The 22262-nt window shown below is 43.8% G+C and overlaps 1 protein-coding gene across 3 annotated transcripts in view; it reads left to right on the top strand.

The window, feature by feature from the left end:
* Positions 1-22262, top strand: part of ephb2b (eph receptor B2b) — a 116873-nt gene that overhangs the window by 34822 nt on the left and 59789 nt on the right. For all 3 annotated transcript variants that reach the window (XM_070958253.1, XM_070958254.1, XM_070958252.1), the window contains exons 2-3: positions 11972-12051; positions 20845-21529. In XM_070958253.1, coding sequence (XP_070814354.1) covers positions 11972-12051; positions 20845-21529 — 765 coding nt within the window. The remainder of the gene's footprint in view (positions 1-11971; positions 12052-20844; positions 21530-22262) is intronic.

Raw genomic sequence — 22262 nt, 5'->3', positions numbered from 1 at the left:
CAGGAAGGCATGTGGCCAAGGTACTGCCTTCCACTGCCTCCCATCCTCTGCTTTATAGATCTCCAGGGGGTCATGACCCCTCCATAACTCTTCTAAATCCAGAGAGCGAGAGGAGCTAGCTCACAGGCCTGGAATCCACCAATGTGCCTTACCTCTCGTGAGATCCCTCCTCCTGGTTCTTCTGTAAAATGTGTGGTCCCCATTAGACAAAGCAGGGTGGGGACGAGCGGTGGTGGCGATAGTTAAACAGTCACAGCTGATTGAAGGTGCACGCGACTCCTCCTGGAGTTGGGGACGAGCGAAAATGGGGCATCTTGTCAGCGTGATGAAGCAGTGTCAGGCGGCGGCAGGGAGGAAATATTACGTATGAGCTGGAGTAGAGGTGGGATGAAGGAGGTGAGAAGAGGTGGGGAGTAAAGAAGGAAAGAGGAAGGATGAAAGAAGACAGAACAGCGGAGGCAGGTGGGAGAGAGAAGAGAAGGAGAGATAAATTAGGGAAAGGAGGCCAGACATGGTGTCTGTGGTGTAGTGCTAAGTGAGAATAAATCATTACTCCTCTTTTACCATTCCTACGTGACTGCAGGCATTGTAAAACACACATAAAGATTCCCATTAATACACATTATTACACCCTCACATCTAGCCTCCCTCTTTCAAACGATAATACCGTATCATCCGTAACAGCAATATTTTACAGCAAGTTCTCCAGCCGCATACAGCATCCTCTCTGTTCAGCACCTAGCTTCCAGCTCTTTAATGTGCATGCATAATTTAAGGCCTCTTGTCTTAAGTATTATTCTGCCCCTAACATCGAGAGATGGAGACGTTAGAAAATGCGTTGCCTAAGTACATCACGCCATTGATTAACTAGCAGGAGGTCTGGGAAGTGCAATGGCTGGTGTGTATATGTGTGTGTGTGTGTGTGTGTGTGTGTGTGTGTTGGGGGGAGGAGGATTGGGTGGGCTGTGATATCTGCCCTGACAGAGGAACAACTCTGATCCAATGACTTTCTTGGCAGACAGGCGGCATCGACTGGCAAGAGATCAGCTCTCCTAGTTTGACCCTGTGATGTGCTCGCACATCAATAATGCTGTTCGAATTCCTCTGCATGACACATGCGCAGGAAGTGTTGTACCTTGGAGCAGAACAGTAAACCAGTCATTAGGAGAGAGAAAAAAAGTGGCTTATAGGCATGTATGGTCGAGTGACTAATTTGAATTATTCAGGGATGTCAGTTTCACAGAGAGTGCATTTGATGTATTTGTTGATTCCAAGATGTGTTTTTGTGGAGGCATTGCTGATCAAATGCGTTGCCTGTTTAACTGAACAAAATGCATTCCAAGCCGAGGGCGTTTTCCTTCGCTCTAGCAGCGAGTTTGGTATGTTTATTGATTCTTCTCATAAATAAAGCGTCAAGGAAGGAAATATGCTGACAAGTACAACCGAACACCTTCTGATTCAAGCTTAGTAGTTAACCTGAACTGCCTTGTTAACTCACTGTATGCTTTCTCTGCTGGCCTCTTTGTGCTACTGGGTTAGCTACCCTAACCCTAACATTAGGGTTAGTTTGTTCTAACTGAGTTTGTCCTTGAGCAGTGGTTCTCACATTTTTCATGAAATTGGCAAACTAAAATGCCAAAAACAACTGGCGATGGACTTTTCATCACAGATAGCATATGTATTTGTCCAGTCTCCCAACAATTCTGCTATAGTCACATACCAGCTTAGGATTTGTCAGTCACGTAAGAAAATCACATGTGATTGCAAATGCTGATTTTTCAGTGTGTTTAGAGTCAACATTTTGATCCGGCCGAAAAACTGCACCAGTACAAATTTTTACAATCTCCAGAACAGCCACAAATAGGAGTTATAGCCAGTAAATACAGCACGTTTTAGATCTTACTCTGGCTGTGGTGCTGGCTGAATTGTTCAGACACTGATTTTCCTGCAACATCTTATAAGCTGTATTAAATTATTCAGCCATTTATTCTCAGGACCAAAACAAAATATTGTGTTTGTTATTTTCTCTGCTGTGACTGAGGCAGTTACAGAACTAATTAAAATCAGTTTAGTTCCAGGCAAAACCCACATATTCACAGTCACACGGTTAATAAATGCACTGGTCCACCAACATACTGATGTGTGTATGAACAGGGAGTGTGGTCATGTGAGTGTCTGTGTATATGGAGCAAGATCAACAAGCCAGGAGTCTTTGTTCATTCAACAGCATAGGCGCAAGAAGCCTCATGTATTACTGAAGCTAATTACAAGTTCTGCTGTGTTTCCTGACTATCAGTGTGGCTGCTGTAAATTCTATTACAGCTTGATTTACAAAAGCCGATTATTTGGGAACAAAATGGCTTCACACGTAAAGTAAGGGTTCCTTGTTTGCCTCCTTGATTGCTTGTAATCATAGCTCAGCGTCAGACAAATGCCCACAGTTTAGCAGCGAAAAACAGCTACTCATTTATTTAGATTTCGTGAAACATTTACAGCTCCAGATGAGTCACATTTATCATTAAACACAAGGAAGTCTAAGATCTTTTTAGTCTCTCCCCTAGTACTTGACCCAGAAACGAAATTTGATGCAAAAAAACCCCAAACACGGTGTGTAAGGTGTTGTTTAGACACATTTGTTTGATATATTATGACATCCAGAACCAGTTTGTAAAGCACAGACTCTGGTCTTCAGTTGTCATTTGCAGCAGTGGGGTGTTGGTAGATCTTTGAACAAATATCTGAAAGGGCTAACACTACTAAATGCACAAGTCTGGTTCGAGTAGAGAAAGTGAAATTCAAGCTTTAAATGACAACAACTGCTAAATTCATTAGACTGGATCATTGGCTCAAGTGCACCTTAGACCAGACCTGAAAAGATGTTTTCTTAATGTGCTGCTTAACAGTCAGAGATCATAGATGTAAATTTGGGTCACGCAGAACTACTTTTTACTCTGTTTTCCAAAAAAAGGATGAAATGGATATTTTATATATCTGCTTATTTAATTTTTGGTGATTATGATTTCTAAAGGTTGCCAGCTATCTGTTATTTGATGCATTACAGTTTAGAGTTATTAAATTAGTCATGGAAAGAGAATATTCCCCTGTAATTAACATAATAAGGGAAGATGAAACAGCGATCTTGCACATTTCCATTCCGTGAATATTCTTGGTCAAGCAGATAGCTTGGGGGCATGGCAGTGTGGTGTAGAATACTGCTTAGCTTCTTTTCATCTCAATGTTTCTCCATTAGAGTCCAACTTATGCAGTACATGGGTTCACTGATTTGCCAGGTCATAGTGGGCTTCATAAATGTCTCTGTGAAGGCTGGTTTTATTACATGATTCAACATAAATAAAACAAAACAAGAAGACTCTTAATAAGAAAACAGTCCCTTTGTATTTGTGGGATTGTGGTTGAGAATATCTCCAGTTATAATATTTAGGATTGATCTTGGAAAACAGCAAAACCACATTAATAAATATGCTTGATAGGGTTAGGGTTGTGCTTGATAGGATTTCTTTCCTGGTTCGAGGTTAGGGTTAGGGTACATGTCATGTACCATGTAAGGTGGTAGGGTAACATGTAGGGTACATGTTGTACATATCAAGATCCACTGTCTAAAACAGTATGCCACACGCAGCCTTGTCCTATACATCTGCAGTTACAGACCCTGTTTCCACAAGTGAACGGGTTGGGATTCACTTTCTGACTTAAACACTGATGATGTTTTTCAATGCACGAACAAAACGCAGCTTTGCTTGAGAGCTGCAGTGCTCGCAGGTCGACAGTTCAGCCTTATCACCGAACTTCAAACAACAAGAACCCAGGGCCTCTGCACGGGGATTTACAGCAGGTTTTAGAAGATCCTTCAGAGGATGAAAGGCTCTGTAAAAGGATGGAGAATAGGTCATAAACTAGATTTGTTTGTCAGACCTTTAATGACTTGACTTGGCACACATTATGCAGGAGGATGTACTTTGACTAGATATCAAATAGCGGTTGAATGCCTTTATCAGTCAAACAAAGACAGGCGTCACAATAAAAAGAAGTACCTATATAGACCCTAATTTGTGCACACACACATACCTTCACACTCCCTTTCCAAAACAAAGTCGAATTCTTGATGTGCTGAAGAACAGCAGGGTGGTACCCATCAGTCTCCACTTTATTCATCTTTATATCTCCTTCACATTTTTCAGTTGGTGTCACCCACCTCCTCAACTCACCCGCAGTTTGCCACAGCTGCCAATCAAAACTGTTGGCATGGAGATAGCTGCTCCCTCAACTACCACAGGCATCATCTCATGTAGGACAAATTAGGAGTGGAAATGGGTCCCTTTGCTCCCACAGTTCCAGTTGAGCGTGTTTTAAGCTGGGGGGAAAATCTTGACTTTTGGGCTAATGCAAACGTGTCGTGGTCATGCTGCACCTACAGGGCCTGTAGCTGTGTTATTACCTGTGCAGCCTAATCAAGGACCAAGAAGAGGGAGACTAAGAAAATGAGAGAGCGAGAGGGAGAGAACGAAATTCCTTGTGGCGAGCACACATGCGTGAAATAAAGGATTCCTTCATGTTCTTGCATGAGCTGTGTTTTTTAATCATCCACCTTTAACTAATGGCTCGTAGGCAAGGCGTGGGAGGCTTGCGATGATTTTTTTCCATCAAGTCAATTAGTAGTGGTATCTGAAAAGCTGTCACTTTGATGAAAAGCGATTTGCACGTCCCTGTGTAACTTCGCTGCAGGTATTTCCACCGCGCTCGCGGATGAACGTCACAGTGCTCGTGCGGCACTTAAAATGATTGCATGGATAGATGAATGACGCTTGCGCGGCCTCCTTTTGAATCATACGTATGTTCGCTTCAGCTGCTGCTTATAAAAATGTGGGAGCCGCTTTTATAGAACTTTCCACTGCAGAATTTAAAATGTACTGATCTGTTAAACAGGTCTCGGTGGGTTGTCAGGGATTTGGGAAATATGGAAAGCGTGCTTATAAATCCTCCAGCCTGTGTTATTGGCCAGGTTTCTTTCACACGGCTTATGATTGGCCAGGTGACTGTTCCCACTCGCAATTTACTGCTTACATTGATGTCTCTCTGCCATGAAATATGGTGTCACTCAGAAGTAACCACAATTTAATGGTGAAACTACATTAATGACACCCCTACAGGTGCTGCTAATAGCAAAAACACAACTTATCGTATGGAAAGAAAAGCTATACGCTCAGATGATTGACATGACAATGAGGTGCCGTAATCACCGGTGACATAAGACAGTGACAGTTACGGAAAAATTACTTGCAGGCTTCCACGAAATAGTGGATTGTTGAAAAACAATTGTTCCTGCTGGTTTCGCTGATTCGCTCTGATCACAAAAACCTGATCTCTGCAGGTATTTTGTAGCTCCAGATTTTCAAGATTTATTGTAAGCCAACCCTGGCCAACTCTATAGGAGCCTCTCTGCATTCAAAAAGAAAATCATAAATGTCTCATCCTTCAGTATACTCTATCATAAATAGCAGAAAAAAACTGCACAAATATTCTGTTGAACAGTTCAATACAGTGACAGTGTTTGGTGGAGCCGATAGAGTATTTGGTTATTGAGCGTTTTGGACAATAAGTGAGATCATACTGTGTTCCATCATCAGAAGAATGAAAGAAATCCCTGAGATACAGAGTTAAGGGCATTTTCAGCCAAATGGAGGACTTGACAGTTTTTTAGTCATACATCAGGGTAGTAGTTTTTGCCTCTCTTACGTTTGTTTTAGGCTATGGCCCCTTGGCCTTGCTGACAAGTTAAGTTGCACTGACTGATAACGCAGCTCGGCTGTGTCGGGATTACTGTCTTACATCCTGTTTGAGGCCCCTGGGAACGCCATGCTGCATCATTCTGTCAACAGTTAGGTCTCTGAGAGAGCTCTACTTTCTGTGCGTTAGTGTTTGTGTGTGTGGTACCGTATTTCACTGCAGCGTCCTCTGCCAAAATCAACTACCCAGCTTCCTCCCTCATCTTCCCTCGCCGTGGAAAACACACCACTCTGCAGCCTTGATGAGGTGGGGCTGAAGCTTGAGCCCTACCTCATTGCTCCCCGAAACACCTACATCACCATCCCAGCTCCGAACCTGCCTTTTCAGGACTCGACAACAACCTGCGCAGCACATAAATCTCCCTGACAGAGTGATGTCTCACCAATGACACACCGGGTTGTGCCCTGGATACCCGGGGCTGCATGCCAGCCTGCCTTTTACTCTCGACAAGGAAGAAAAAAATCTGTGCTTCTGCAGTTTTGGCCAGTGCCACATGGTCCACAAAGCCCCTGTTTCATTGTAAAAGTGGGATTAAGAATTCATTTAACACACAGGGATATGCTGTTATGTGACAGTGGTGGAAGCTCTGCTGTACCTTAATGGGCCCAGCTTGTGCTGACAGATAAGCTGAGCTGAGTTCCTCTGGACCAGGGGCTCTGTCCTCCGAGTGAAACAGACTGTTATTCTTTCCAGCAGGCCATACAGTAGCCCTGTCCATCATTAAAGCTATGAATCATGTCTCTGCACTTGCACTGGCTCCCTCAGGGGTATATCATTGCTTTGCCCCTTAATCTGGGCAGATTTCTGTGCCGGGTCCACTATATAGGGTTCTGTTTTTAGCTCAATGAACAGCTTGCTCATGTTACTCTGCAACCGTACTGCATACCACAATCTTCCCACATTTGCCATCAAATGCTGAGGTTTCAGGTGCAAGTAACTGCACATATGCCCCTCAGCGGCGGCTACGCTCAGCTTTACCCAGCATGGCTTTTACATGGAGAATGTTTTGCTGCTTTTTAGCCTTCTTAGCTGACATTATCACAGCAATGGGAAGCACCATATGCGGTTTATGTCGATGTTAAATTGAATGTTGAGGGATTCGTTCCATAGAGAGCAGCGGCTACAGTTCTGCTGGTGAGAAAGATGAAAAGAAGTCATGCCTCTAAGCTGCTTCACGCTGTTTTGGAGGTCAATTGCGTCTTCAAAATACCCTCATTAAACTGTAGGCCCTAAATATAGGCTAGTTTGTTAGAAAATTGGTATATTCTCTTTGATTCTGGTTTGAACTGCCATGTCAAAGTAATTTACATGCAGGGTTTTTCCTCAGCAGTGATGCAATAAGTTGCAAAGCAATTTGTCGAATCGGATTGTTCATGCTGAGAAAAGAGCCAAAGAGAAATAACTTAAGTCAGCCATTTAACAATATGATTACATCCAAACATGTAGCAGCATGTATGTACTTATGATGGAAAGACAATGAATGTGTTGGAAAGCTTCTGTGTTCCCCGCCTGGGAAAAAGGTGTATGGGTTGGAAGGTGCAGCTGAGGGTTTACTCATGGCTATAGAGACGGTTGCCATGCATCACTCAGGCTGCAGAAATCTGTCTATTTGCTCTAACTAATTGGCCATCTACCTGTCAAGACCTGATTTCCATGCCCTTTGGACATAAGGCATGATCGGTCAGACACCCTCGTAAAATAGCTTAGAAACAGACTGGCAGCGGAAAAGAAATAATATAACCACAACCAGTGTTGGTCTGTGCAGAGGAAGTGAAAGGATGAATACATTTTAAATGCAGCACACGCAGCATATGAATGTTAAGTAGCGATCCCTTCTCAATACGCCGTGTTGCTTTGATTTATTAATTCCGCAACACAATGGCTTGCAGATAACTTTCAGTCTGAAGTCTTTGTATCTGTCTGTGTAAAATGCTTATTTTCTTACTCGCTGTGGTTGTTTGAGCTGAAATGTCTTTTCTGTGAACAGCTCTTCTCTGTATCCCGCATTGAAAATGCTGTTGCTTTCTTTGGAAAGCTGAGATGCAGCATTGACCCCTCTTACAGAAGAAGAGTGTTGTTGTAGTATCAGTCCTCCCTCCTCCTCCTCGCCCCCCCCACCCCCCCCACCCTGTCACTTCAGACAGCCTCTCACTGGAGAGCTCTCTCTCAGATCAGCACTAAACTCTCCTCTTAGTCTCAGGAAGTGTTGGAGGAAGCACTCTCAGCCTAGTAGGCTTTTCTTAGGCTCCTCGGTCTCATTGCATATTCATAGCCCCCTCCACAGTTGAGGGTATCAAGTTCAAAAAAAGAACAAAAACACTTCCAAGCTTTAATTATTTACCATAATATTGTTAATATTCTCTGTAATTTTTGAAAATATATTAAAGCTTGGACATTAATGTTTCATATTTTGACAAAAAAAAAAAAAAAAATCTTTGTTTGGTTAGACAAAGGAAGTGTTGCCGCTGCCTTCGACCAGCAGCGCGGTGGCCATTTTCCCATGAGCCCAAACAGCGAAAACATATTTATGTGTCACTCTCCATTGCCACACAAATAATACAAAGACACAAACTGCTGGATGTGTGGAATAGAGAGGCTGTATTTCGTCATCAGATCTTGAACAGCACATTCTGGTGTTGTGCAGATCCATTATACGACAAACAGGGTGACGCAGCTGCAGAAAGTACACTTGATATTAAGCGTGAGCAGACTGCAAGAGTCTTTTTTAATAAATCATGGAGAAAAAGTAAGAGTCATAGTTCTGAATTTTTAATGGGGTCCAAAATATTAAAGTTTTGGATTAGGTTGCAAAAAGGCCCTAATCACTACGGCTGCAGTGACAAGGCCGTCTTTTGTTCAGTGTGGCTCCTAAAATACAAAGTAAATAGAAAATGCAAATACGTCACTGATTAAGCAACGTCAACTCAACAAACGGGACGTGATTTTCACCAGTTTTTTAATTTAGCAAAGCAACTGTTTTTGCTAAATTCTGCAAAATAACACCCTAAAACTTGAAGTTATTCTCAAAGTTAGTCAGAAAATTCAAACTCCACCAAACAGGCAGCATTCACAGGCTGAGTGCTTCTCAGTTTCACATGTCGAACAAGCTGGTCACAGAAATGAAAACCTTCTTTAGGCCGTCTTAGGCAGAGCAAGAAAAAACCCTCCTGTAAACTTACTTTATTTAGTCTGGTGTACTGGATAAAATGCCACCTGGTTTTAAACTCACAGTGTCTACCTTGGGACCAAAGGACAATACAGATGGATTCCATCTGGTACGCTGTATCAACTTGCGGTTTATTGTGTATTGTGCACTGTACAGCATGTAGCGTCAATTGTGACCAACCCACAGACACAGTAGATGTTCCCAGTGGGTCAACCCGCTTTCTCAAATGACGTCTCTGCCAGTCCCATGAGTGGCAAAATTCAAACACACATCATAAACAAGTGCCCGCAAGAAAAAACAAAAATAAGTGATGCCTGCGGTTGGATTCAAGCGAGAACCTCTGCACCCTGTCCTCCTCCTGATTAATAGCCAGCATGTCTTGCTGAGCAGCCACGCTCTGCCACGGCTGGGGGTTCAGGCTGAGAAGGAGGAAGTGGCTGACAGTGGTGAGCTATGTGCCGCTCTGCTCCGCGGGAGGTAATGAATCGGTGTGGCTGCCAGGACTGAAGTGTAGACAGCAGGAGGAAGGGAAGTGATCAGTCTTTCAGGCTGTGGTACTCGTTGTCCAGCATGCGGGCCGCTGATAGCAGGAGAGAGAGAGACGGAGCATGAAAGAGAGCGGAGGGCGAGACGGTTTGTGTGATAGAAGGTTGAGAATAAGGCGAGAACGGGTGAAGCAGGAGGAACAGTGGAGGGAGGGTTATCGAGAGGGAGAGGTGGTGGAGAGGAAGAGAAGGCAGATCGAAACGGACAGAGTGTGCAGCTACAGACAGAAGAAGAGGAAGCAAAGGATGAGTGAGGTGGAGGAGTGTCACCGTTGACCCTATAGACGGTGTGGGTCATAGGTTCCTGGAGAACCATTGTGAAGCTCCAGCTGCCGCCATCTTGAAAGACTTTACCAAACTCCTGGTTCATCAAAAAGCTGCAAAGAGAAATATGTAAAATATCGTATATGGCTGTAAACATGTTTACTACTGCATTTTAATGTGGGGGTCTATGGGGATTGACTCACTTTTGGAGCCAGCCTCAAGTGGCCATTCGAGGAGCTGCAGCTTTTGGCACTTCACGTTGGCTTCGATTTTCAGCCCCGGAGGTTGCCGCTCGGGTGTCACCCGGTCTGTGTTAACATTCCTGGGGAAATTCGCTCCCTGTTCCCCCACAACACTCCTTAAACCACCACAGAGGGGGTTCATTATTCTCACTTTGCTCCTCCACTAATTATCGTTATCATTATGGGGCATAATTACCATTTCGCTGCCTAACACCCATGTAGGCTGCTTGGCTCTGAGTCACACACAAGGTTATCAATAGCTGCTCAATTGCAGTCTCATCTGCCTAATTATACGATTTGGGCTTTGTGATAACTGAATAGGATGTGGAATCTCGCATTATGCCTTGTGAGTACTGGTGATACACGGAAAGTCAGCAGAAGGCCCTGAAATAAACCAATGCATGTGGAGCCTGTTAATTAAAAGCTGTGGCTTTTGCAGGAATATAAATCAGAGGAAATCCAGGGTTATGAAACAACTGGAAGTCTCTAAAATATCCTGCAAGCTGGTGCAGAGCTGCGTGCGCAGTGAGCGTTAATCAAAATCCTGTGAGATGTGACTTCAGATTCTCTATCTTTGATTTCATTCACTCATTACCACTAATGCATTTCTCAAAGAACTTTTATGTCATCTGATTTCAAGGGCTCTGATTTATTTAGGATCTACTTTCAATCAAGCAACACTTTTAGCACCAATTCAATCAGTTCATATCACAAAATTGACGAAGAGCCAGAGCAGCATGCAGTTGTTCACCAGACCTGTGTTACACTCTCTGGCTGTTGCTTCTGCTAAGCTTAGTAGCCATGCTTGTCAAGGGGGTCTCTAAATCCCTCTGCGGTATTTTGGAGTTGCAGCTGACGCCTCGAACCTGATGAATGCTCTCTCCATCTGCTGCAGCTCAGCGCCGGAGCACAAGACTGACGCAGCCTGGCTAATCAGCAGGAGAAATTCATTAGACCTGCCCTCTGTTAGCCACGGAGAGGAGCGGAGTCGAGCTGAAGGCAGGGATGGAAAAGAGGGCATGGGTACAGAGGGTACGGCGAGGAGGGAGAGAAGGTGACGGCGTGAATGGTTCAGTAAGCGTATGACAGACAGTTGGGTCAGACTGGTGGAATGTGTGCCACAGAGGAACTCATGACAGACAGGAGGCACATTTTCTTTGACCCCAATTACCAGAGGTGTTTCTTTCCACCGGCTAATCCATGACATATAGGGTGGCCCCTCCTCTGTACCGTGGAGATTTGCTTTTCCAGCCTGTTGTTTTCCCTACAAGTCATATGGATGACGGCATAGTTCTGCTGACCTCTTAGAAAACTACCAGCAGTCAAACTAGCAATCTCTCTGTGCCTTAGCACGGATTGCATTAATGTGGGTCTGCGTTTCAGGCCCGCAGCTAATGATTATTTTTATCATTCATTACTATGTCAATTTTGAGCTCAAGGTGACATCTTAATACACAACTGAAAAATGTTTTAGAATGACATGAAAAGGCATGAAAGCAGCGAATTATCTCATTGGAGATGGTTTTTCTTTAAAAGACTGATTGATTGTCAAAATGCTGGTTGTTTTTAGGCTGATGGACTAGCTTATTAATCAGCGTTTCAACACTGAAAGCACAGATATGCAAACTGCAAAAAAAAAGGGATTTGGATCTACTGTTGTGTGAAAAAGGGGGCAAAAACCCAGTGAAAGCTGTTACCACCCCCTCTATAACATTCAGAATGTCGCCCCTCTGCGGTTCGCATGTGTGGCTCAGACAGAAAGTTGAAAATGTCATCTCAGGCTCTGGAAATTTTCAATCAACACCGCTTTCTGACGTTTTATGGAGTAAACGTATATTCTTCCTCTCAAAATATTTGCATGACTCAAGTGGTTTCCTTTCAACCGCAGCAGTGTTTTCATGTTGTCAGGAGATTATCTGACCACCGGCTCTCCTTACTTTTTTCCACAGAGACTCTTATGGACTCCACCACTGCCACGGCGGAGCTCGGCTGGACGGTCTACCCCGTGTCAGGGTCCAGTGACAATAGCGTAAGTGACATGCTGTGATCCGCCTCTGATAATGAGGATTTAATTAAGTTAGTATTTAAGTAATGAGGTCATTTTAGGACATTTTCATCGTGACAGAGGTGAGGTGTGTGGCCGCCCTCGCTTTTGTTCCATGTTAAAGTGCAGCTAATGTGTAAATTTGCTCAGTCCCCCATGATAGGGTTACTTCTGTCTGTGTTTTGGTTTCTCACTCTAAGGTCAAAGGTCAGATCATGAACCAGCCTGTTCGCCAGATTGAGATACACCATGTGATTTGTTTCTGGCCTATAATCTCCACATTGGGCGATGTTTGAAGAACAAAACTCTCAGTTTGGTGGAGAATCTGAAGAGCAGACACTTCCACTTCTTCTCTCTTTTTTTTTCCACAGTTCTACAAAGTTCCAAAGACATGTTTTCCCCTACCTCAGAACAGTCACAAGCCTCGTTTTCGCTTTGGTTTTCCTTCCTCGAATGATTCAGGTTTTGTACATTTCAACCTGATCTGAACTTTCTGGTTCATGACAAACACAATAAGAATAAACACTCATGAACTTCAGTCTAAATATGTGTGTTCGTATGCCAGGCTAGAAGCTATGTGTTATATGGGCTCTGTTGGTGTTTGATGCACAGTATTTCCACATGGTTTGCCAGGGTTGGTTGGTTCCTCCTAGCCACATGCAAGCCAGGCCTACTTAAAGCCAGCCAAAACCAGAGTCTCAGTCTCCTTCACTTTTTTTCTCCACCACAAGGCTTAGACTTCTTAGATTGAGTCCAAAAGAGAGAAAAAATGTTGTAGACTTATTTGCTGGTGCATTTCAAAAAGCCACTGCCGATTTTATTCAATTATTTATGCTTCTGTGGTTTGTATTAAAGATGGTTTGAATTAAACTCTATCATGCTGTGTCTTTTTGCACAGAAAAAAATGGCAGTGCAGGGAGCTGGCCTTCAACGGTTCCATGATACAACTTCAAAGTTGTTCAGCAATAATTTAGGACAACTTCATCTCTCCCAACCTGAGGGCACTTTGTCTCCTTCCTGCTAATTCCTACAATCAATACCGAGGCAAAAAGACGCCTGGTTTCCTTTTCTCTCGCCAGCTCTGGATCCAATCTGCAGGGAGAGAGAGAGCTTACCGACTCCGAACAACAGTTTACATCACATCTTCCTTTCATCTCTGCAGAATGTTAGATTCAGCTAAACATTCGCTCAGCCCACATTTCATAATCGGATTTAATACTAAGTAGAAACTTCAGGCTAAAAGGTTGAACACTAAGGTCAGTGTTGCAGAGTATGTGTGGTGGAAATGCCCACTCCGACCAAAGGGAGGTGAAATGGAGGTCTAAACATCAGACTGAAGACCTCTAAGCTCTTCAAGAATCATCTTTGTTCCAGTAACATGTGGTGCATCGCTTGATTGTGCGGTAGATTTCTCTTCCAAATCAAATATCTTCACATTTGATTTTAGTCAAAGGGTTATGTGTGAGGGCTTTTGAATGAAAACCTTCATATGCATTCGTGATCTATCCCTCTCTCGGAGCGCAATGAAAGTCCCTAAGCTGCTGGATTTAGTCAGGTATAGGCTGGCCTTATCAGCGTGGGCACTGAAGTTTTAAGAGGATACGGCCGAGCTTGTTGAAAGCACAGTCCATTGGAAAGCGAAGAGTGAGAGCGATGGAGATAGCTCGTCCCTTATGGCCCAGGGCAACAGGTGTGGAAACAGAGCTCGCCCTCGCTCTCAGTATAACAGCAAGAGGTGCTTTACAGAAGCTATTGTCTTACACACATATATGCACGGCTTCACGGGCTTAGCTGGTGGATCAGTAACATCCAGCAGAGCGCCGCACCAGCAGTTGGCTTTCACTACTCTCTGTGGCTTCATGAAATATATCCTAACTTGACATGCGATACTTTGCGACGCAGCGGAAACGCAAACAAGTAACAGCGTGATCTTAAGTCAGAAATGTTATGGCAGTTGGTGTTATTCCACTTTTTTTTATTTTACAGCATATTTGAATCTCATCTATCAAATTATTATTGTAAGAAAGTTCTTTAAGCACAGCTGTAAAACCAACTTCCTACAGTAGGTTTTTGGAAGTCATTTGTGTAAAGCGGTATTACAGTTTGGCTTCTGTAAATCAAGTTTTATAACCCTCTCTGTCTGTAGCCAGGAAGTTCTGCCTTTTAATTATGTAAAATGACAGCCAGACTTATGTTGTCCCTGAGCCAGATCAGCAAAACGTCTTCATTATTCTTGATAGCGATGCCGAAAACACCGACGGCCGATGTAATATTTAGCCAACCAGAATTTATCCCCGGGCAGGTTAGGAAGTTTATTGTCTTCTGATTTAACGTTTTGAGACTCGCGCAGCACATGCCTCACTCCGCCCACACAGGGAAAGTGGGGCCGTCAATGTAGCTGGACTCTCATGTAGACATGTGTCTCTGGGCAGCTTGGTGAAGACTTAATTGCACACACAGTGCACACAATGTTAATTCATATACATGTCTGACACTCAGAACATTGCGTCTTATGCAAACATTCGCGCTGAAACTTGTGCTCCTCCTTTAACGTTAGGCCGTGTGAAGTTACTCTGATATCTTGACCCACTGAGAATCTGCTTTGTGACATGGAGCTAATATATAGCCGGCTAGCAGAGCGGAGTTAAGTGGTCAATGTTTTCCTCTCAAGTGGAGCTGAGAGACGTGTGAACATCAGGTCAGACCTCCTGACCCAGTGAAGTACTGACAACAGCAGCCATTTAGAAATAGACTTATGGCCGCAGGGAGCACACACAGAGTGCTGTGGAAGGAAAATTGAGGTCTCCTGCATAGGCGGAGAACATAATGAGGTGGTATGTGTGTGTGTGTGTGTGTGTGCGGGTTAGGTTATCATTATCGATGTGTCATAATGTGCCGTTCCAGGATGTATCCAGTGTCACTCGGGGACACACCACACAGGGGAGTTTTGCAGGAAGGCAATATTTCCAAATGTTTTCAAACAAATCGGAGCCTTGTGATCCATCAAAGATGCTGCATATTGTATTAGAATTCCTCTGGAATAAGATTGTGGTTGTTTACATATAATTGCAGGCATATGTGGCAGACCGACATACTTTTTTTCACATAGCCTTTCCTTTCCTTTACAAGTAATTTGTTGAACATATTCCATTGTATTGGGCTCATTGGGATTTAACGTGACCACTAATTTGTGACGGTGACTGGGATTCACAATTAAAGCCTGCAAAATTATATTTAAGGAATTACATAAAGAAATATGCAAACACAATCCACATGCAACGCTGCTGAACGGCGGTAAAAGATGGGATTGTTCTTGGAGTTTCACATGTTGTGCATTAGTAGTGGACAGTGGTAATTGGAGCTGACTGCAGCAGACAGTTCTACTTAAGTCTGCGTGTATGTGTGAGTCTCTCCTCTCTATGAAGCCGGGTCTCCTGCAGGATTTGGCTCCCATGGCCTCTCTCGTAGTAATTGAATGCAGAGAGTGGGTGTCATTTGTCCTCTGTCCCTCTAGGGAAGCCACTCTTGCTCTGACAGATTTCCCACAACTGCAAATAGGGCGACTGCGCCTGGAGAGCTTTCCACAGGGTCTCTCTCCCTGCTTTTGTGTGAATAATTTATTTACCTCTGTCAGTGATAGAGCGGTGATATGTAATGTGGCTCTGGATCATGACGCTGGTTCAGGTTAATTCAAACGCTAACGACAAGCCGTGATAAATACACAGCTCATGTGAAGTCAAACAATGAAACTGTTAAATCTTTGAGTGTTCTGACAGCGTGTTCACACTTGACTGATGTGTCACTCTACTCTGACCAACTGTGGCTCGAACAGGCTGATTCCTGCCGCAGTGGTCTTGTACAGCAGTAGCTTAACTACAAGACATTTGGATTTATAGATAACCTACTTTGGATTCATAAAAAAGCAGCAATATAATGAAATAACCTCGTGATGAGTGCAGCAATACATTTGTTTTTGGGGTGAATCTTCCTTTGTTCCTCCAAACAGCCGTTTCACAATCATTCAGACAGCGTTGCATGACTATAATCAGCGTCAACAACTCCTCCACTTCAGTCAGCCAGACAGATCTATTTATCAAAAAATTTGCCGGGGTGTTGACGACCAGTGGCCATGAAGAATGCAGTTGTGGTCGACTTTTTTGCAGCCAGCAAACTTGTTGACCGTCTGTCTGCATGTTGGCGAAGTTTTCCTGGTTACGCAGACGTACAGGAAATTGAGAATTCTGACAACTTGATTGTGTTGCTTGCGATATGAATGCGTTGTAGGAACATAGTAGTCCCTGCAGAGCAATATAACGGGGCGACGTTTCAGAAGCCGTGTGTGTGTTTGTGGACTCTTGGCTGCTGACGTTTGCCTGACTGTCCTTGAAAGCGGATATCTTTGGACATGAGGCCAATCTCAAGGCTTCTTTTTCTGCTTTAATGAGGATTTTATTTTTTGAGTTTTGCCTTTGGAATCTTTGGGAAATTGGTGATTTTCTCTTTTGAGTCAGTGCGGTTGTTAATCACTTTATGACTGCTATTAAGATCTGCCTACAAATGCACGACTTCTGTGTTCTTGAGCGCTGAACGCTGAACCCTTTGGCTCTGCTTGCTGTAAACCCTTTTGGATTAAAATGTCAGTTAAATGGGCAAGACGTAAATGTAAAATATGAACGTGTACCGTAGCTCCTGCATAATGTATGCTTACAGAGGAGTTCAGTAATTAGCTGTTACAAACAGGCCCAAGGACAGCTAGACGTATTTCATCGTCTGTAGAGAAAACTCTAGTCTATAATTCACTCTTGACCATGCGTTCCGCTTGGCTTAACAGATAAAGCAGAGACCTGCTGTCAAGGAGACGTATGGATTGCAGGTCAGCTGAACTTTTCTGTCTCTCTCCTGGAGTGGCAGAGCAGATATTGATTCTGAAGCTCGTTCACATTGAGCGTCACTGAACTGTAGCACCTCGTATAACTCCAGAGGAAGAGAGGAGCAGCTGAAATACAGTTCCTCCTAACCCACCCGAAGCGTAACCGCCGCGATCTATTTTCACTTCAGACAGGTTTTCTGTGCAGGGCATGTGTCTCTCAGTACTGCTGCTTTTGCATAACAGTCAAGTTAGTGGATCCAAGGCTGGTGTGGGAAAGTAGTTTTATTAACAAAGAGGAGATGGCCTGACAACAGTCGAGACAGCTGAAAACCAGTTCAACTGGCAGGATGATAAATGTGCAAGAATTTGTTTTGGGAACAGAACAAAGGCAGTTGCACATGACTGTTTGATCTAAATTTACTATGCGTTATCTACAGAGCAGGTGTGGACTGTCACCAGACAGATTCACTGTACAGCATTCTGTTCTTAAACGCTCATTTTGTCATATATGGGAATACTCGGCTAAATATAACACCTGGCTGGGTGTAATTCAAGAAGCAAACTGTCATGTTGTGCTCATTTAACAGAATTACTTAGGATCTCGTCACAGTTGAAATATCAGATATCATATTCAGGCGCGTTCCTCGTGTTTGTCTTGGTCTGCTTGGAATAAGCGTTAGTCAACACCCAGCAGGTTAAACCAAACTCTGAAAAGCATTGTTCAGCCCAGGATTATGAGTTTCAAGACCCCAACGAGAGCAATTAAAACATAAAACAGTGTCTTTTTTGTTTGGAGCCAGCCGTGCGTTTCACACCACTGTTTTTTTTATCATAACAGTGTGTTTCTGTGTTGTGTTTCTCACATCCAGTGTAGCATGAAGAAACCCTTTGCTTGTTATTTACCTTGAAGTCTTGCGTATGTCTAATAACTTTGAAAAATAAGCAAAATGTTTCAGAAATGCAAATGAGCACTTGATGGTATTTGCTCTGCCTTTGGTTATTAAGAAAATGCCTTTGATCTGGTCTCAAACATTTATTTACTTCATGTTAAAGTAATGCACCGGCGATGCGCTCAGCCCCGTGGCTGTTGATTTCCACACTCCGAGAACAAGAAAAACAACATTTTGCAAACGTAACAGGATCTCGGCAGAATAAGGTGGAGTTTTTGTTTCCATCATCATCTGAAGGCAGCTCCTCCCCTCCAACTAATCCATTTTGACGTCCACCACCAGGGTTACCTCCACCTTCTGTACTTAAAACACATGACCACCCTTTTACAGCACTCTCTGTGAAGAGCCGAGGAAAGAGCTGTGAAAATGAAGACGTTTCTTCTAATTTCACACTCTGTGCTTGATCGTTAGGCTCTTATTATGCCCCATTTGCTTCCCTCCACTGGCTGTGATGAAAGCGGGGCAAAGAGGCCATGACAGGACAAAAAGGGGCCCTCCATCAAAACACATTTTGTTTGGGGTCTTTTTTAGCCTGGCTCAACCCTTCCCCCCACATCACTGCCAACACTTTCCCCTGCAGTTTCTCCTGTCTGCATCCCTCATTAGCAGCAACCCCCACCTGTCTCCACATTCATTTTATTAAACTGCAATTGTCCGACGCGCTGTGCTCTGTAGAAGCGGACTGTCCGCTCTTGTTTAATTGGCCCACAGCCTCCCCACTGCTCCTCAACAAGTGGGAAGGTCAATGGCTGCTCATGACCTGCGATCATGATGTCTGCCAGTACGGGCCAAAAGACAGATTTATCCTTAAATCATACCCTCGAGAACCTGTAGCTTCTGCAGTCATGTAATAATTGCTTTAGTTGTAGTAGACAGGAAATGTGACCACGCTGCATCAGTTTGGTGTGATGCATCAGTAGAAATAGACTTACATGTAGTCTGATATTCTTTGGGAGACATTTACATTTCTACAGCTAACCCTAACCCAACCCTAACCCTAACCCTGCCAGTGTTGCGATCAAAATGTGTTGATTCAGCATAAAAACCCACTGTTAGTAGGCTTCTGTAAGTGGACCTACAGCCACTTTTGATAAATAAGATTCACATGAAAAAGTTCTTATTCTAGTTTTTTTCTGTTAAGCTGCATTCCCTTTTCTCATTATTATTATTTTTATTATTGTTCTTGGCTGCACATCAGTCTTTTCTGTTTGGCTTGGCTCGTGCGATGCTTTGGGCTTGGGTCAAGCCAGCATCACACAAGCAGTGATTAATTAGGACATGGGAATTAAGAACCAAAGCTGTTCTAATTAGTCAGAAAGTGTTTGATAGAACGCCGGTTTGCAACAAGAGGGGTGACTTTCTTCTCCCAACCCGTCAAAATCTGTCAAAATCCTCACTAAGTGGGCACTAATTTGAGAAATTATATCAGCTGTGAAGTGAAGAGTGAAGGGGGGAGGTCGAGCGGTGGGAGCAGTAGAGGGTGCAGCTGATGCGAAGTGGCTCTCTGGGGTTGAGGCCGTGGTTCTTGGGGCTGAGACGCCGAGGTCAAGGTCGCGACCTGCTCGGTGGTTAGAGCGCATGGTGTTTAAAGCTGGTTTGATCCATGGCCAAGGGGCAGGAAAGCCACAGAGGTTGCATCTGCAGTCTGTACACTCAGAGCGAGTACTCAGATTGGTGGCTTTGAAGTAGACCTGAATACCAAGAAAACCTGAGGTAAAATTTGCCCCTTGATTATTCTTTATATGATAACCTGCATAACATGATTATATCAGTTCAGTACGACTTTGATGGTGGAACATTCACGTCACGTTTCCTCCGTGCTTCACTGTGGAAGGAGCTCTCACCGCACTGTCAATAACCCATTCCAGTATGTGCTATGAGTGTGTCCTATTAAGACAATACAAAAAGTAGGACACACTATCACATAAACCAGAACCTCCCTGCTCTGCTCAAGTAACTTAATATCACGTCTCCAGTTTCTCTGAACGTATTACAGGCGTCCTCAGCGAGAGAGAAGCAGGCGGTAAACATCAAAGCTGTCTGCCCGTTAAAGTAGGGCTCATATTTTTTTAACGTTCCAAAATAGTAATGATAAATCTCCTCCCTGTGAACTGAGTATGATGTAAAAAATGATACTCACATGAAAACTATATCTAACCATTAATTAACCAGCCCCAGATTTTGAAAAAAGGCAAACTGATTAATGCTGCATTCGAAGCAGAGTCAAAGTAAGTGACAGCTTCATGGTGACATCCTCTTTGTTGGATTTACCTGTCAAGTAAGCCAACGCACAAAGTGCCAGGTAACAACTGACACCCAGCTCATACCCAGTCCTAAAAATGTCCTAAAACTGGAGCTCATTCAGTAGAGAGCAGCTGTTCTCATAGATTAAAAATGCACTCTAAAGTCTTTTGCCCCAAATAGTGAACCCTTATTGTTGCTTCTCACAAAAATAAGTCAGTCCTCTGACTATTCATGTTCAGTAAGACAACTTAACTTACTTATCTAAACAAAGGGGAGAAAGGATCAGAGTATGTAACCTGTAAGCAGCCTTGTTAATATACCAGTGTTACCTCAAGAAATAGGAGAACAGGCTGGGAAGGCTGGTTCTCATTTGTTCCATTAGACTCATCTAATGCATCCATGCACACCGGGTTATTTGAGATATTTTGTTACTTAGCAGCATGTAATCAGTTTAATCACAATATTGCCATAAGCTGATTACTCCTGGTAATCAAAGTATTATAAAGTGTGCATGAAAACGTTCTTGTTATTGCTGCACTATAGGCATCAGCGTGGCTTTATGACAGTTTATATTAATAGGAAACATGCCGAGCGTTTACTGCTTTGCAGCTGAATTGCACTTAATTGAATGAATGGGGTTAGCTGTGTGCCTCAATGGCCTAAGATTCTGCTTTCAAATGTAAACATGTGTTTCTGTCTGTCCCCGGCCAACAGTGGGAGGAGGTGAGCGGTTACGATGAAAACATGAACACCATCCGGACGTACCAGGTCTGCAATGTTTTCGACAACAATCAGAACAACTGGGTACGGACAAAGTACATCCGACGTCGTGGGGCTCAGCGGATCCACGTGGAGATGAAGTTCTCAGTCAGGGACTGCAGTAGCATTCCCAACGTGCCGGGCTCCTGTAAAGAGACTTTTAACCTTTATTACTATGAATCTGATGCCGACACCGCCACCAGAACCTCGCCAGCTTGGATGGAGAACCCCTGGATCAAAGTTGACACCATTGCAGCAGACGAGAGCTTCTCCCAGGTGGACCTAGGGGGCAGGGTGATGAAGATCAACACTGAGGTTCGGAGCTTTGGCCCTGTGTCACGAAACGGGTTCTACTTGGCTTTCCAGGACTACGGCGGCTGCATGTCGCTCATCGCCGTCCGCGTCTTTTACCGGAAGTGCCCTCGCATCATCACGAACGGGGCGTTGTTCCAGGAGACGCTCTCAGGAGCAGAGAGCACCTCCCTGGTGGCCGCAAGAGGTGTTTGCATCCCTAACGCAGAGGAGGTGGATGTGCCCATTAAGTTGTACTGCAACGGAGACGGAGAGTGGATGGTACCCATCGGACGCTGCATGTGCAAGGCTGGGAACGAGGCCGTGGAGAACGGGACCGTTTGTCGAGGTATGTTTAGCTCTCATAATGTTTTCATTAAACTGCTAAGCCTAATGAATCAGCCCGCTCTGCCATCATAACAGAGTAATCCAAACACTAAAGGACACAATGCGCAGTGTTTACGTCCGATAGTGCCCTCACTGTAAGCTGTTCCAGGGATTTATTATTCCCATTCAACTGATTGTATAAGCTAGTGATATGCGGCCGTGTATTAAAAACAGGCCATATACTGCTGAATATAGCAATTCACATGATAATTCTGGTGAGGGTTTGATCTGAAAATAATACTGCTGCTTTTGGCAGTTGTGACCGCAGAACATGTTGAGTTCAGTTCTTTCTTCCAAGCTGCCATGAAACGATGGGAGTCGTTCTTCACAGGTCTTTGGTAGCAAATCACAACGGCTTGTCAGGACACAAATTATTTATTATTTTCCTTCCTGTGACCCTTATAGCACATGTATAATTAAAGCCCAGTCTTTTACATAAAGAGTTTTACCTTTTTTTTTATATATATATATGAACAAGTACATTAGATGCACTTTCAGTGTGATTTTGTTCGTGGGGATGTTTAAGGTTTTTCTTCTTTTCAGAATCAAAAAGCATTTCATCCTCCCCCAGAAGAGACGCACCTCTCTGTGCAAATTTCACAGAGCTAATGCTTAACAGAAATTCAAAGAAAATACGAACAATTTTCAATCTGGAAAATTTGCGTGCTGACCTTTTGTTGGTAGAATGCCTCCCT

Source organism: Chaetodon trifascialis, chromosome 3 (assembly GCF_039877785.1).
Source record: "Chaetodon trifascialis isolate fChaTrf1 chromosome 3, fChaTrf1.hap1, whole genome shotgun sequence".
In the NCBI taxonomy this organism is placed as follows: domain Eukaryota; kingdom Metazoa; phylum Chordata; class Actinopteri; order Chaetodontiformes; family Chaetodontidae; genus Chaetodon; species Chaetodon trifascialis.
This window is presented reverse-complemented; position numbering and strand designations above follow the sequence as displayed.